The following is a 14319-nucleotide window of genomic DNA, read 5'->3' as shown; positions in this document are numbered from 1 at the left end:
GGTGGTAGACTAAAGATGGGAAGGCTGATTCCAGAGCAGAGATTCTCCCTTGTCCTCCAAAAGAAAAGAGAGCTGACCTTACCACATACACAGTGGATTGTTTATTTCACAAAGAGTAAAACACAAATTTAAGATTCCAACATTACCGAAGAACATGGAGAAACATCTTGTTTCTCCATCTCATTTTATTTGGCATAGAGCATGTGCTTGGGCAATAAGAGATTTGACCCCAGTTTATAGAGATTTTATAACTTTAGTTACTTTGCCAACCCAAGTACACCCTTTGTCACTCAAACTCTCATTGTCTTTTTACATAACAGACACATTTATTTACTCTATTTCAGACACTTTATTTTCTTAGTCTAACATTAAGCTTTGATAAGTACAAAAGGTTCACAAGTACAAAAATTTCTGTATAACTCTGTGGTGGTTAAAAACTCAGGAGAACAAAACAATTTTTTAATTAGGGAAATATTCATCTTAAATATCTGAGGGAGAGCCTTCTTCAAGTGTGGTTGTAAAAAATGGTTAAAACCATTTCCTTGTGATTATGTTAAAATTTTTGATGACTCTTTTTCACTTGTTTCAGGAAATCTGTCTCTTGACATACACTCTGGATGGCTTCCTTACTGATATTTTGCTGTAAAACTCAACTCCCTGCCTCTTTAGTGCTTTAATGTTGATAGCTTCATTTGTGGCCTGTGATGGTCTGACCAAAGGAAGAACCTTACACCAGCTTCAGAAGCAAGGAAAGCCAGATTTAGATTTACAGTTATCCTTTTTGATGTTAAAAAAAAAATGCTGAATTTTTCATATTAGCATTAATTTCTCTTCCTGCAAGGATTTAATTTTCATACACTGCAGATGAATCACTTTTGATGAACTTTTATTTTTTTCAAAGCATTAAAAAAAGTTCACGAAAAGATGAATTCTTCCTATCCTTAGGGTACTGTATAAAAATGACATCCTGGAAAAGGGGAAGGCAGTTTATCTTTTTGTTTTCTTACCTAATAACCTGTTGGACACACAGAACTGAGATCTCCAAAGACTCTGCTCAGCAGCTCTAAATATAGCTGAGATTAAAAAAAAAAAACCCAAAAAACTCATTTTATTTAATCACAGATAATAAAAAATATTGCCAGGATGTTGTAGACATGAAAACCAGACAAACACTGGGAAGCCAAATCAGAAGCTGACTCACAGCTTAGACTTTTTTTTCCTCTGCTTAATGAAAAATAAATTATCATAGCTATCATCCTCCAAGCAGCTCTCCTTTTTCTTGTGCTTGCCCCGCTTGCCCTCTTTGGGCAGCTTGTCTTCTCTTGGCTTGTGGTAATGAGATGTGTGGTGAAAGGGCTTGTGAGGCTTCTGGGTTTTGCCAGAAGAAGAGTGGACTCTGGGGCCCCTGGGGAAGTCCTCATCCACTTCATGACGCCTGTCAGCCTTCTTGTGCTTCTCACGCTCTCGGCTGCTCCTGCTCATGGTTTCCTTTTGGGTTTCTTTCTTTTCTTGAGGCCACCTGTTGCTTCTCCATGAGGCATAGCTCTTCCTCATACCACGGTGGGACCTCTTATCTGCTGCTTCCATATGAGGCCTCTTGAACTGTCTTGGAAAGTCCCCATTTTTCTGGAGTTCTGGAAAATATAAAAGTATTTTTGCATATTCAGCAGCTGGACAGTCCACGCAGAGCTCTCACAGGTCTGTAAATAACTTAACACAGAGGGAAGCCAGACATTAAATGCATCAATGACATGACATTCTAAAGAGCCCTTACTAAGGTAAAAATCACTCAGTAAAAATTGAGTGGTTATAATGACATATTTCCAAACATGGAAACATCCAGAAAGCCAATGATATTTATTCTGTTCAACTGCAGTTTGATCGGTTAAACAACGGAGACAAGGACCAGTGAGGACAGTAATCATCTTAGCTTTGTGAAGAAAAGTCATGTCTGACCAATTCAAGTTCCTGCAGTGATAAGAGACAGTCCTTGATGGTAAGGTGAAGCAAGACATATAAAACAGCCTGTTGACAGTCTCATATGACATTTCAATTATCCTCTGAAGATAAAGTCTGGCCAGAGTACTTATAGGTGGATGCCATCCGGGACAGATTATTTCTCCAGAGGAGAGATCACTGGTTTGGAGAGTGAGTGTGCACATGTGCATGCATGTTTGTATCTGAGAGGTTTAAGTGCCAGATTTGGTGTTAGATTTTGTCAGGAATTGGCACTCTTTACTATCGGCGTCTGATGGCAGTGATTCTGATGGGATAAGTGGGAGATGAGGTTATGGTGAGGGACAAAAACTAACATATCAACAGACTCTTGAAAGATTAAGGAAGTCACCAATAAAAAAATGGAATGGAGTGCAAAGTAGTATTTTACGGGACAAAGATGAATTCTAGAATACAGAGTGAACATAAGTAATTACTTATAGACTTCAGCATAAAATACAAATTCCAATGGATCATAGTGAGCCTCAAAGTGGATCTGTGCCCGAGTTGTGAATGTAACTAGTTAACAAGGAGAACAAATGGTATTTCTGATTAAAAAATTTATAATCATTGAAGAAAGGTTGGGAAATACCAAAAATATAAAGAAAATAAAAGAGAAAGCAACCACTATATTTTAATCCAGTGATGACATTCTAGTGCATTTCTTTGTGAGCTTTTAAAAAATTTAGTTGACTAATTATATAGCACATTATCTTCATGTACTATAACTTATCTCTATATAACTGCAATAAAACTTTATATAAAATACAATATGCAAAATATGGAGGAGTTGATACATAATTCCTCTGCTTCCTCCAGAAGTAGTAGCTTCACTTTGAAAGGACTGAATTAAAGAGCGTGGAAGAGAATGATGAAAAGGTCAAAAGTCAACAAACTATCAATAGAGTCAACAACTGTTTGAGTTACCTTGAAAAACACAGAACTATTTTATTCTGAAAGAAAAAAAAGTAACTTTGTAAACCATCTTAAAGTACACAGCAAGAAAGAAGTAGAGAAAACAGGTTCACATTATAAAATAATTTGGTGAGAAAGACTGTTGTGTTAGCAACGGCAAAAAAAGAAATCATGTGGACCTGGAGCTCTGCTCATAATGGTGGCTGATTAAAAAAAAAAATGACTTCTTTTGGGGGATGCTCCAGGAATCATAAGGAATCACCTAGGAGGGAAAGCTTTTCTTTGTGTGAAAAATACTAGAGTCATAAAAAGGGAAAAAAATAATTGTTGAATAGAAAAATCTCAAAGACGCCTTTAAAAACGCTACCTGCCTACATGGATAGAAATACTTTCTAGACACTTTCTAAAGTGATCATTATGTGAGAAAAACTGTCATTATGAATAGATTACAACACAGGATTTTTGAAGTGGGTGCTTGATTTGTGGAGATTAACATAGTTCTGGTTTTCACAGTAATTGTTAAAGACATTTTCTGTCCTAACCAAAGACCCACAAAGCAGGCAAAGAAAGTACACAAAAAGGAATTTAGGAACTATTGCAAAGATGATCTAGCAAGAAGTCGAGTAACATACCTTTCACTTTTCGTTTTATTCTCTGATCTCTCTCCCGGATTTCATATTTGTCATCATAGTAGTAGATGAATGGAGACGTTGGAAAGGTCTGGTTAAACATTCGTCTTTCTGTACATTCCTGCAAATTGTATTTGAAATTCTGACATCACGGGGTCACACTGGTCAGATAACCTTTTTTTGCAAGACTATGGACCCACCGTAATCAGAGATGAGTCCCGCATCACTCATGTTCACTCATGTGGCTGCAGGATGTGGTCTTGCTGGGACACTGGGAGGATCGGCCAGCCCGATATTCAATCATGCTTACATGCTATTCTTTCAGGCTTGGATTTTTTTCCTTTACTTCTTTACCTCTGAAATTCTTATCTTTTTTTAATTCTCCTTGCCAATCCTCTCCTATAGCAACGTCCTGTTCCTTTGTTAGGGGGTTTATTTTATTTGGAATTATGTTGTATTTCCCCTTGGCTCGTCTGTCTCTTCTAACAGCCTTCCACCAGGTAAGCCTCCTTTTCTTCTCCCTTCATATTTATACTCTAAATGTGAGGCGTAAGTTCTTAGCCCTTTCCTCTTTTTCCTCCACACAAGTGGTTTTTGCAAGCTTATTTTAATTCAGTCACTCAAGTGCAGGGATTCTTATGGAGGGAAGCAGGGTGGTGGCAGGCTGTGCCCAGCTTGAAAGTGCTCCTAGGTAATTTTCAAGGAAACCTCTCTTTTCTTTGCTCCCCTACTCAAGAAGAGATCACTCTTTTCATTCACACCAGGACAGCCCCCCACTTTCAGAACTCTGGCCTTCCTGTGGCTGCTAGTTCCCAAATCCACATCTGTGGCCTTAGCTATGCCCCCTGTAGCAGGCTTTCATTATGCTGATCTGTAACACATATCCATTCAGTTTGTCTGAAACCAAATCTTTTTTATTTTTACTCTTTTATTTTATTTTTTTTAAAAGGCTGCATCTGCTGCACATGGAAGTTCCTGGGCTGGGGATCAAACTCGCACCTCTGCAGTGACCCAAGCCACCACGGTCGGATTCCTAACCCATTGCACCCTGGCAGAACCTCCTCAAATAATGTCTTTAATTTGAAAGAAACTTCCCTTTGGAACTTTCGCACTTCTGTCTTCTGCCATCTGGCCTAAAATTTATTACAAGCGTTCAATACTTCAATACTTCTTAGCTAGCTATTGAAGAAAAATTAAAACACAGGTATCTCTTTGCTTTTCAAAAGTGTGCTTTATTCTGCTCCACTTTTATGAAAGACCTATATTAGCACCTGTTTTCAGTGACAGAAAGAAATATTGAGAGAATTTTCACCTTTAAAAAAAAAGTGTGGAGTTCCCATTGAGGCTCAGTGGGTTAAGGACCTGACAATGTCTCTATGAGGATGTGGGTTTGATCTCTGGCCTCGCTCAGTGGGTGACGGACCCTGCATTGGCACCAGCTGCGGGGTAGATCGCAGATATGGCTTGGATCTGGTGTTGCTGTGGCATAGCCTAGGCTGGGGACTTTCACATGCTACAGATGCAGCTATAAAAATAAAATAAATAAATAAAAATTTAAAAAGATGAAAATAGTGTTTAGTGTTTTCTTTGCAGCAACCATCACAGAGGCAGTGAACACCACGGAGCAACAACAGTGGCGCCACCAAGCTCTTTCCCTAGGAACTACACTCAGATCTCAGCAAGATGTGGCCATTGCTTTGAACTGTGCTTTATCTCCATTTATTTTGTGCACTCTTTAGAAAGATGTGTCCTAAAGTAACTGCTTCGTTGTTTTATGGCTACTTTGGCTTAGGAAAGGTTTCATAGGAATATTCCTTTCAGATAGCAAGGGAAATCTATACCTCTCAGGAAAAAAGTATGTGAAATAGAATTTAGCTGACTTATCATTATGTAATCGACTTGTAATTCTGAGATATCTGACCATGCTGGTAGCCATACACTTAGAAACATAACTTGTAGATTTAAAAAACTAGGGATCATTCTAAGCATACACTTAAGAAGAGAAAATACAGTAACAGAAATTTGTACCTACCATTTAGCTTTATCATATTATAACACGTACCCTTAATTTACTTCAGTTTCCCCCAAGCATTAATGATATAATTGAGATGCTTTGTATAACTCTCCTTCCCACTTTTCATTCATCTCCTTCTCTTTCCAGAAACTGCCATGGTCTTAAAGTTGGTGCCTGCCATTCTTATGTGTTTTAATACTCTTACTACTAATGAATATTCCAACAAGCAACAGAGTAAGTTTGAAGCATTCAGATTTCATAAAAATGATACCATTCTGTAAATATCTTGAAATGGCTTCATATTATAAAAGCTTCACAGAATAAGCTGAGCGATATTCTTCTGGATTATCTACCTGAATGAAGGTTTGATAAAACCTGACTACTTAACTACCTGGGTTTGATGTATTTTGGTGGGGAGAATTTTGATGACCAATTCAGTCTCTTTACTGGTATTGGTTCATGTAGGTTTGTTCTTCAATCATTTTGATTAATTTGTATTTTTCCAAAGAATTATTTACCTGCCTTTTCATTTTTCTTCTTTTTTTTTTTTTGGGGTCTGTCTTTTTCTTTTTTATATTTCTGTCTTTTTTTCTAGTGCCACATCAGCAGCATGTGGAGGTTCCCAGGCTAGGGATCTAATTGGAGCTGTAGCCACCGGCCTACGTGAGAGCCGCAGCAATGCCAGATCCGAGCCTCATCTGCAACTTACACCACAACTCACAGCAACGCTGGATCCTTAACCCACTGAGCAAGGCCAGTGATAGAACCCGCAACCTCATGGTTCCTAGTCGGATTCGTTAACCACTGAGCCATGACAGGAACTCCTGAATTTTCAAATTTAACACTGAACTTTATGAATTTTATATAGTATTCTCTTATAATTAAAAAAGTATTCTGTACTTTAATCTATTTACACTTTTCACTTATTTTTATCTGTCTCTTTTCCTTTTGAAAAGAAAATGTTTTCAAAGAACCAACTTTTGATTTTGATGATGAAAACATGATTAATCATACTTTCTATTTCGGTAATTTTGGTTCTTATCTTTGTCATTTCCTTCTTCCAACTATCTTTAGATTTACCCTGTTGTTGACTTTCTTAATCTTTCTGGACTTTTTGCGTATTGAAAATTATAAGGCAGACCCGGCCGCTACCATAAAGAATTGCTTTTACAAACCACTATCCATGGTGGCTCCAAGTTTCCAGAAAAAAGGATACCCATGAAAGATGTGGAATTAAGATTTTGCTACAGCCTGAAATCTGAACCCTAAGGTGATGGTATTAGGAGGTGGACCATTTGGGAGGTGATTAGATCACGAGAGTGGAACTGTTATAAAAGAGACCTCACGAAGCTATCTCCTTCCACTACATGAGGACACAGCAAAAAATCGCCATCTATGAGGAAACAGACCCTCACCAGACACAGATTTGGGCAGCACCATGATTTTGGGCTTCCCAGCTTCTAGAATTGTGAGAAATAATTCCTGGTGTTTATAAGCCACTCAGTCTATGGTAGTTTGTTGATAGCTGCCTGAATGCATTAAGATGGATTCTACCTATAAAGCATTAAGCGCAAATTACAATTACAAAAAGGTACTATAGCTCTTGAATATTCCCAGCACTCCTGTCACCCTGCAGGAATCTCTTTATACACTGACCACTGTTGCCTATCGCAGTCTGCCTCAAATGGAGCTGCTCATGACCTCAACTACAGAGTGAGTGAAATTAGGGAAGAGCTATGCCACAATTCACCTCAGAACATCTTTCACATGAAGAAGCCATTTATTAACATGTATAGAGCTGAATTTCTGAAACTGAAGGGGAGGGCTTGTCAGCTATCTGTAACCACCTGCACAGCCTCCTATTTGGATTCTGTACAGTCTAGACTGAGGTGGCTGTACAGAGCCATACAGTATATAAATGTTTTCCAAAGCTAAATGTAAATTATATTTTGATTATCCACATCGCTGGTCCCCTCCATTAGCACAGACAATTGATAGTTGGCTATATAATTTATCTACTATTCTGGATTAGCCACACCACTGATCTTCTTCATTAGTGTGGATAATCTAGAGTTCTTCATCTATGGCGGTGATGAGACTGCCAAATTTGCTTTATTGTAAATTAAAAATTATCTAAATCTAGATTTCAGGGATAAATTCCAAATGCTTTTAAATATTTCCTATCTATATTAACAGGAGTGGCTAGTAAGCAGTATGTGTCCAACTATAATTGTTTTTCCTTAATTGAACAAACATAAATGCCAAAATTATAACCCTTTGCTTTAAAGAGGTGAGCAAGCATAAATTGTACATTTATGTGATTTGTGTAGCAGTGGATTGCTTATATGAATATGTTTGCTACACAGTGTTGGCAACATGTGGATTTTGGCAACAAGGAGGAATGCACAGAGCAGTAAAAGCTCTAGAGATGATAATTACACAAAATAAATAAATAAATAAATGAATGAAGAGTATTCTCTAACTAGGTTTTCAGTGAGTTCTACAGAAATAAAATAATTACACTGCAGGGTTCCTCCATCTGTATTCTCATACTATGGATCCAATCATACTGGAAATACCAAATCATTGCTGAGAGATCTCCTTGAACAACTTCTTTGCTTTGGAGATACAGAAACTCCAGGAATCTCTTTATACACAGACCAGAGAGAAAAGGTGGGTTGTTTTAGTTACAAAGATAAGTTAGCAGTAGAGGAAAAATTAGAATGGAGCATCAGAATTCCATCCTAGGAACTCCTGCTGTGGTGAAATGGAATTGGTGGCATCTCCAGAGCACTGGAACCCAGGTTTTAACCCTGGCCCGGTACAGTGGGTTAAGGATCTGGTGTTGCCACAGCTGTGGTGTAGGCTGCAACTGCGGCTCAGATCTGATCCCTGGCCCAGGAACTCCATATGCTACATGGTGGCCAAAAAGAATTCTACCCCAGCTTTCATATTCTACCCCTTCACGCCACGGTCCTGACGCCCCAATGTGGAAGAAAAACTCCACTCGTTGATGGACTCTGTCCAGCACTTTTTCTTCTCCAAACTTCTTCATCTCTCCCCATATTGTTGAGCTCTAACCCCAAGGTCTGCATTGAAGAAGTGCTACGATCAGAATTCAAGATGTGACCTGCAATACTACTCCAACCTACTGCTCACATCTCTATCCATTTTGAGGACCTTCTACCCCTGTATGCTTTCTGCCTCCTGTCATCAGATCTGATATTAGTTTATTTTGGTTTTTAGGCTGTTGGAACCCTATCCAGAAACTGGGAATGTATTTCTCCATACAGTTTTTCCACTTCTTGTGCCACTGTCTTTCCTCCTCTGCCTTGAGATTGCCAGAATGTATGGGCTCTGAGTCTGTTCTCAGTGCATCCCGTCTCTGGGATAAGCTGCTGCTATTTCATACTTAATAACTGGCTAGGAGATTCACTCCCAGTTCACTGCAACAAGTTTCTGCTTTGACCCCTCAGCATCTAGAATACACAAAGTCTGGCCCTTTCTGTTAGAGTGAGGAAGCATGCAGGCTGGATAGGGAACTGGGGTATTTGTAGGGTACACAGGCTAGCTGATGATGCAGCTCCTGTCTGCCCACTAGCGAGTGCCAAGGTTTCCATGTGAGTGGTAAAGACTGACCTGAACAGCAGAGATACTGGAGAATTAAAGCAGATACTCTAAAACTATAATTTGTCTGGATCAAAGTATTAGTAATCCTAAGAACTCATGAGAACTGTAGTCATCTACTGACTACCATTATTTGTCTAACTGATTTTTTTGAGCTGTATTTGTTTTAGCCTAACCTGTTCATGTATAATTAAAACAATTAAGAGGAATGTGCTCTGACAGATCTGTTACTCTGGTAGGGATGAGAGAAGTAAACCATTTGAAAATATAGTAAATCTTACTTTAAGATGTTAGTTTATAGGAGTTCCCGCCATGGCTTGGCAGTAACGAACCTGACTAGTATCCACGAGAACTTGGGTTTGATCCCTGGCCTCGCTCAGTGGCTTAAGGATCTGGCATTGCCGTGAGCTGTGGTGTAATTTGCAGATGTGGCTTGGATCCCCCAGTTGATGTGGCTGTGGTGTAGGCTGGCAGCTGTAGCTCTGATTCGACCCCTAGCCTGGGAACTTCCATATGCCGCAGATGCAGCCCTAAAAAGACAAAATAAATAAATAAAAAAAAAGATATTAGTTTATAAAAAAATAAGCATTCTGAGTTATTTTTCCGAGTTCATTTTCAGCAATCACTCCTGCACAAAAGAAGGCTTTATGCCCAAATACCACTTAAACTTACGTGTCCATAATGGCCTTCTTGCCCACAGTTGTAGCAATACACTAAGGTTGATTGTCCAGAAGGGGTCTTTGGCTTTTTGGGTGGTCCAGGTTTGGTCTGCAACATGAATATTTGTGAAGATTTAGTAGATGTCAGAAGAAAAATTAAAAATAAAATAAAAACTTCATTCTTTCCAAAAGAACTTCTTTTAGGTAAGAGATTTCTAGGAAATACTGCTTCCTACAGTTTGGACCCCATATTCAGATGGTTCTATGTATTACGGTAACAAGATAACAATTCTTTTATTCTTAACATCGATGTGTACTTTCTTCCCCTTCCTCACTTCTCATTCCATTCAGCATTGTGCCCAATACTGTGTTAGGTATTAGGCATCTCAGATAAAGAAAAATAAAAGCCTAGTGGAACATGAGAGACATGTAGATAGACAGTGACAAACAATGTAAAGCATATGGGGATAGAAGAAGGTACAAGGTATTAATAGAGTGGCAAGGGGGACCCATCATTGGATGGGGTGAGAAACAAAGGGAAAGCCTTTCCTGAAATGTAAAATTTAAACTTACTCTAAAAGACTCAGGTGTAAATCAAATGGAGAATTTTAGGTAGAGGATAAGGAGAAATTAGGATGCATTCCAGGTTTCCAAACTGGGTGAACTGGTGAGTAGGAGTGTTAACAACGGATTCAGAGAAGGTAGGAAAAGAAGGAAGAGTCAATTTAGAGGGAAAGATGATGAAGTCCATCTTGGAACTTGAGCATCTAGGTGGAGTTGTCCACCAGGCAGTAATCCATGTAAGAAAGAGCTTAGAAAACATGTCTGAGCTGAAGATTAGATCTGAAAGTCAGTCGCATAGAGGCAGAGGCTAAAATGTCCAGAGGGGACAGAATTGGCATAGCCAGGTAAGCAGCAGCAAGCTAAAGATGGACTCCTGGGTGCAACAACACATAAAGAGCAGGCAGAGGAGCCTTGGAAAGAGACAGAGAAGGACTGGTCAAAGGATGCAGAGGCACAGAGAATATAGTCATAGACCTTAGTTTCAAGACAGATGACCCGATCGGCAATGTCAAATATAGCAGAGAGGCCTGCTGAGCCAAGAACTGAGAAACATCTGCTAGATTTAGCAACTGTTCATGGATAACTTTATTGTGAGAATTTTGGAATCAGTAGGAAGGTATAAAGATAAAAGGCAATAGGTTGAAGAGTGAAGAGATGCATTCAAAGGTGGTAAAACTAAAAAAAAAAGAGCACGGAAATGATTACCCACAAAAGCCAAGATGGTGATTATTTCCTGTGCGGAGAGAAGAGCCCACAGAGGGTTTCAGGGTAGCTGCAGTTTTCTATTTCTTGAACAAAGTGGTGTCATATAAATTGAGTGTGTGTTATATAATTTATTGAATTGTACACGTTTTATGCACTTTTCAGTATGTATGTTACATTTCATAAGAAATGTTTTAAAAAAATCAAAGGAAGATGAAGAAAAGTACACAGTAGGTATATATTATTTTGAGAAACATGAGTAAGAAGGGGCAAAATAAGATTAGTCAGTACTTACGGGGAGGATGTGGTAGAGTTTATCATTAGAATGGGAGAGACCTGGACATGGGAGGAAGCTAGTAGACATGGAAAAGTTGAAAATACTTTTTCAACAGCATTGGAAAACTGTTGGATAGAACAAAACCCCTGAGGAGGCAGGAGCTTTAAACAGGAGGGGAAGAAACTACCCCTGCCCCCCACTAATATTTTGTGGAGATTGGAAGGATGGGAATAAACTTAATAACTTTATTTCTTATGTTCTTTATTGGGATCTTATAACAAAGAATGCCAACAAATTGGCCTACCAACTAATTTTACTGTTAATGTGGTAAATACAGGTGGTTTGCGGACTTTTTTTTTTTTTTTTGATATAAGAAAAATAATCTCTAGGTTAGGAAGACCATCTTCTTCATAAGAGATGGTATTATGAAAATGAATGTAGAACAGATAGTGTTTCAAGGAAGAAGTTGTCAAAAGCTATTGATGGATCAAATTCAATGAAGACTACAAAAAGCACCGGACTTAGCAACCAGGAAGTTGTTGACAACTGGAAACTGTTGTGAGCAGTTTCATTTAAGAGGCACAGGCACAAACCAGACTGTAAGGAGTTTGCTACAAACAGAAAGATGCTGAAGAACAGACATAGCTGATTTTTTAAAGAAACTACGTGATGTATGGGAGAAAGGAAGAGGACAAGTAGAGCAAAATACGAGTCCAAGGATGCCTCCATCAGTGACTTTACAAGTGTTAGGCATATGGCATGAGCATATGCATGTATTCTTTCATTAAGCTATCAAAAAATAATTATTGAGTGCCTAACACATGCCAGATAGTGTTGTAAGATTAGGTAATTGAGAAGTGAGCAAGACAAAAATCGCTGCTCACATTTCTAGTGGTGGAAGATGGATAAACAAAACCCAACACACACACATATGAACATACACACAAACAGTACCAGTTAAATGGTAGGTAGGCAATTAAAGTATGTGAATGAAAGTCATTGGTGGTGACTCAGATTGAGTCTGGGGGAAACTCAGTGGGAAGGTCATTTCTTATAACAAGAAAAAACCAAGTATGTGCTGACTGGGAAAATAGCATTCTAAGAATAAGGTATGGGAAAAGGTAGTGCAAAGTCCTGAGGTGAGCCTAAGCTAGGCATATTTGAGTATATGGAAGATATCTGTAACTTGAAAGGAGAGTAGGTGAAGGAAGAATGAGAGAAAAGAGGCTTTGGAGGTGAAGTGGGACCAGATTATCAATCAGGGTGAAGAGTGACTTTATGTGGCATGGCAGCTGCTGTGAAGCTCATGGAAGGTGCTCAATAACAAGTTAGTGACTATTAGCAGAGACTATAACTGATGACAGAAAAAAATTCAATTTGCCCCCCTCCCCCAAACAATAAATGCTCTCTGAAAAACTTATCTATGTTTAAAAGTTTCCCTATTTATGTTAGTATAAATATATGGTAATTTATTTCTGAACCAAGATTTCGAGAGTCATTCATGAGAAGGAAAACATGCTCACTTATGTTTATTCCACTGAATAAGAATTCCAGGAATTCCCTTGAGGCACAGCGGGTTAAGGATCCGGTGTTGTCACTGCAGCAGCCCAGGTTGTTGCTGTGGCACAGGTTTGATCCCTGGCCCAGGAACTTCCACATGCTGAGGGAGTGGTTAAAAAAACAAAACAAAACTCTGTTGGCTCAAATCCTATGCAACAGGGTAAGATGAATCAGGAAGTAATTATGAGGGGAGCTGATGAGAACCAAATTAGCAGGCATAACCAGACACTGGAGCTTGACTTGCATGGTATGACTGTAAGGAGGGACTTCCTCACAGGAGGGGCCACCTGTGCCCCTATGGCACTTCCGGCTTTTGCTTGGGAGTATAGAATGCAGGGAAAGCCACACTGCTGTGCAACTCTCCAGTGGTTCACTCCCATCACCTCCTCTGAGCAAAGGCCACAGTGTTCCTAATCCCCCTTTCCCTATTTCATCCTCTAGTGTACTCAACTTGTTATTTATTATGTTTAATATCTGCCTCCCCATTGCTAGACTGAGAGGTGCATGAGGGCAAGGATCTTCATCTAGTCCACTATGCATCTCTATGCCAAGAATCTAGGCTAAGTGTTGGCAAACTATGGCTCAGAAGCCAAATCCGGCCCACTGGCTGTTTTGTATGGCCCTATAATGTAAGAATGATTTTTACATTTCAAAATGACTTAAAAACTTCAAATTTTTTTTTTTTTTTCTAATCTTTTTAGGGCTGCACCCACAGCACATGGAGATTCCCAGGCTGGGGGTCAAATCGGAGCTGTAGCCACTGGCCTACACCACAGCTACAGCAACGCAGGATCCGAGCCACGTCTGCAACCTGCACCACAGCTCACGGCAATGCCGGATCCTTAACCCATGGAGCGAGGCCAGGAATCAAACCTTCGTCCTCATGGATGCTAGTCAGATTCATTTCTGCTGAGCCACAATGGGAACTCGCTAAAATTTTTCTAAAAAGAATGTTTTGCAATATGTGCAAATTATATAAAATTCAAAATTCAGTATCTGTAGATAAAGCAGCCAGGCTGCTCTTCATGCTACGAGGACAGAGTTATACCAAGAGACCACTGATTGGCCTGCCAAGCTGAAATATTTACTGTCTGGCTCTTTACAAAAAAAGTTTGCCAGAGTTCCCGTTGTGGCTCAGTGGAAATGAATCTGACTCCATGAGGATACATCCATGAGGGAGCAGGTTCAATCCCTGGCCTTGCTCAGTGGGTTAAGGATCTGGCGTTGCCGTGAGCTATGGTGTGGCTCGCAGACTCGCCTTGGATCTGGCGTTGCTGTGGCTGTGGTGTAGGCCAGCAGCTGCAGCTCTAATTCGACCCCTAGCCTGGGAACCTCCATATGCTGCGGGTATGGCCCTAATAAGGTTAAAAAAAAAAA

General features: G+C 39.5%; 1 protein-coding gene across 14 annotated transcripts in view; it reads right to left on the bottom strand.

Moving 5' to 3' along the window:
- Positions 1-325: 325 nt before the first annotated feature.
- The window catches only part of ZCCHC7 (zinc finger CCHC-type containing 7), a 247523-nt gene continuing 233529 nt past the window's right edge, over positions 326-14319 (bottom strand). For 9 of the 14 annotated variants that reach the window (XR_014824110.1, XR_014824109.1, XR_014824107.1 and 6 more), the window contains 3 exons: positions 9853-9948; positions 3543-3660; positions 326-1634 (listed from right to left, as the gene is read on the bottom strand). Coding sequence is in view for 6 of the 14 variants with exons in the window: in XM_084990012.1 (XP_084846138.1) it covers positions 1198-1634; positions 3543-3660; positions 9853-9948 (651 nt within the window). In the remaining 8 variants the exon portion in view is untranslated. Of the gene's footprint in view, positions 1635-3542; positions 3661-6050; positions 6181-9697; positions 9949-12905; positions 13043-14319 lie in introns of those variants that run through there. The other 5 variants (XR_014824113.1, XR_014824105.1, XR_014824108.1 and 2 more) reach the window with 2 other exon arrangements.

The sequence above is a fragment of the Sus scrofa genome, chromosome 1 (assembly GCF_054392235.1).
Source record: "Sus scrofa isolate SSC_HxYL_T2T_F1_AM1 chromosome 1, Sscrofa_HxYL_maternal_Yorkshire_Landrace_v2.0, whole genome shotgun sequence".
Classification (NCBI taxonomy): Eukaryota; Metazoa; Chordata; class Mammalia; order Artiodactyla; family Suidae; genus Sus; species Sus scrofa.
Note: the sequence above shows the minus strand (reverse complement) of the source record. Positions and strands in the feature narration are given on the sequence as shown.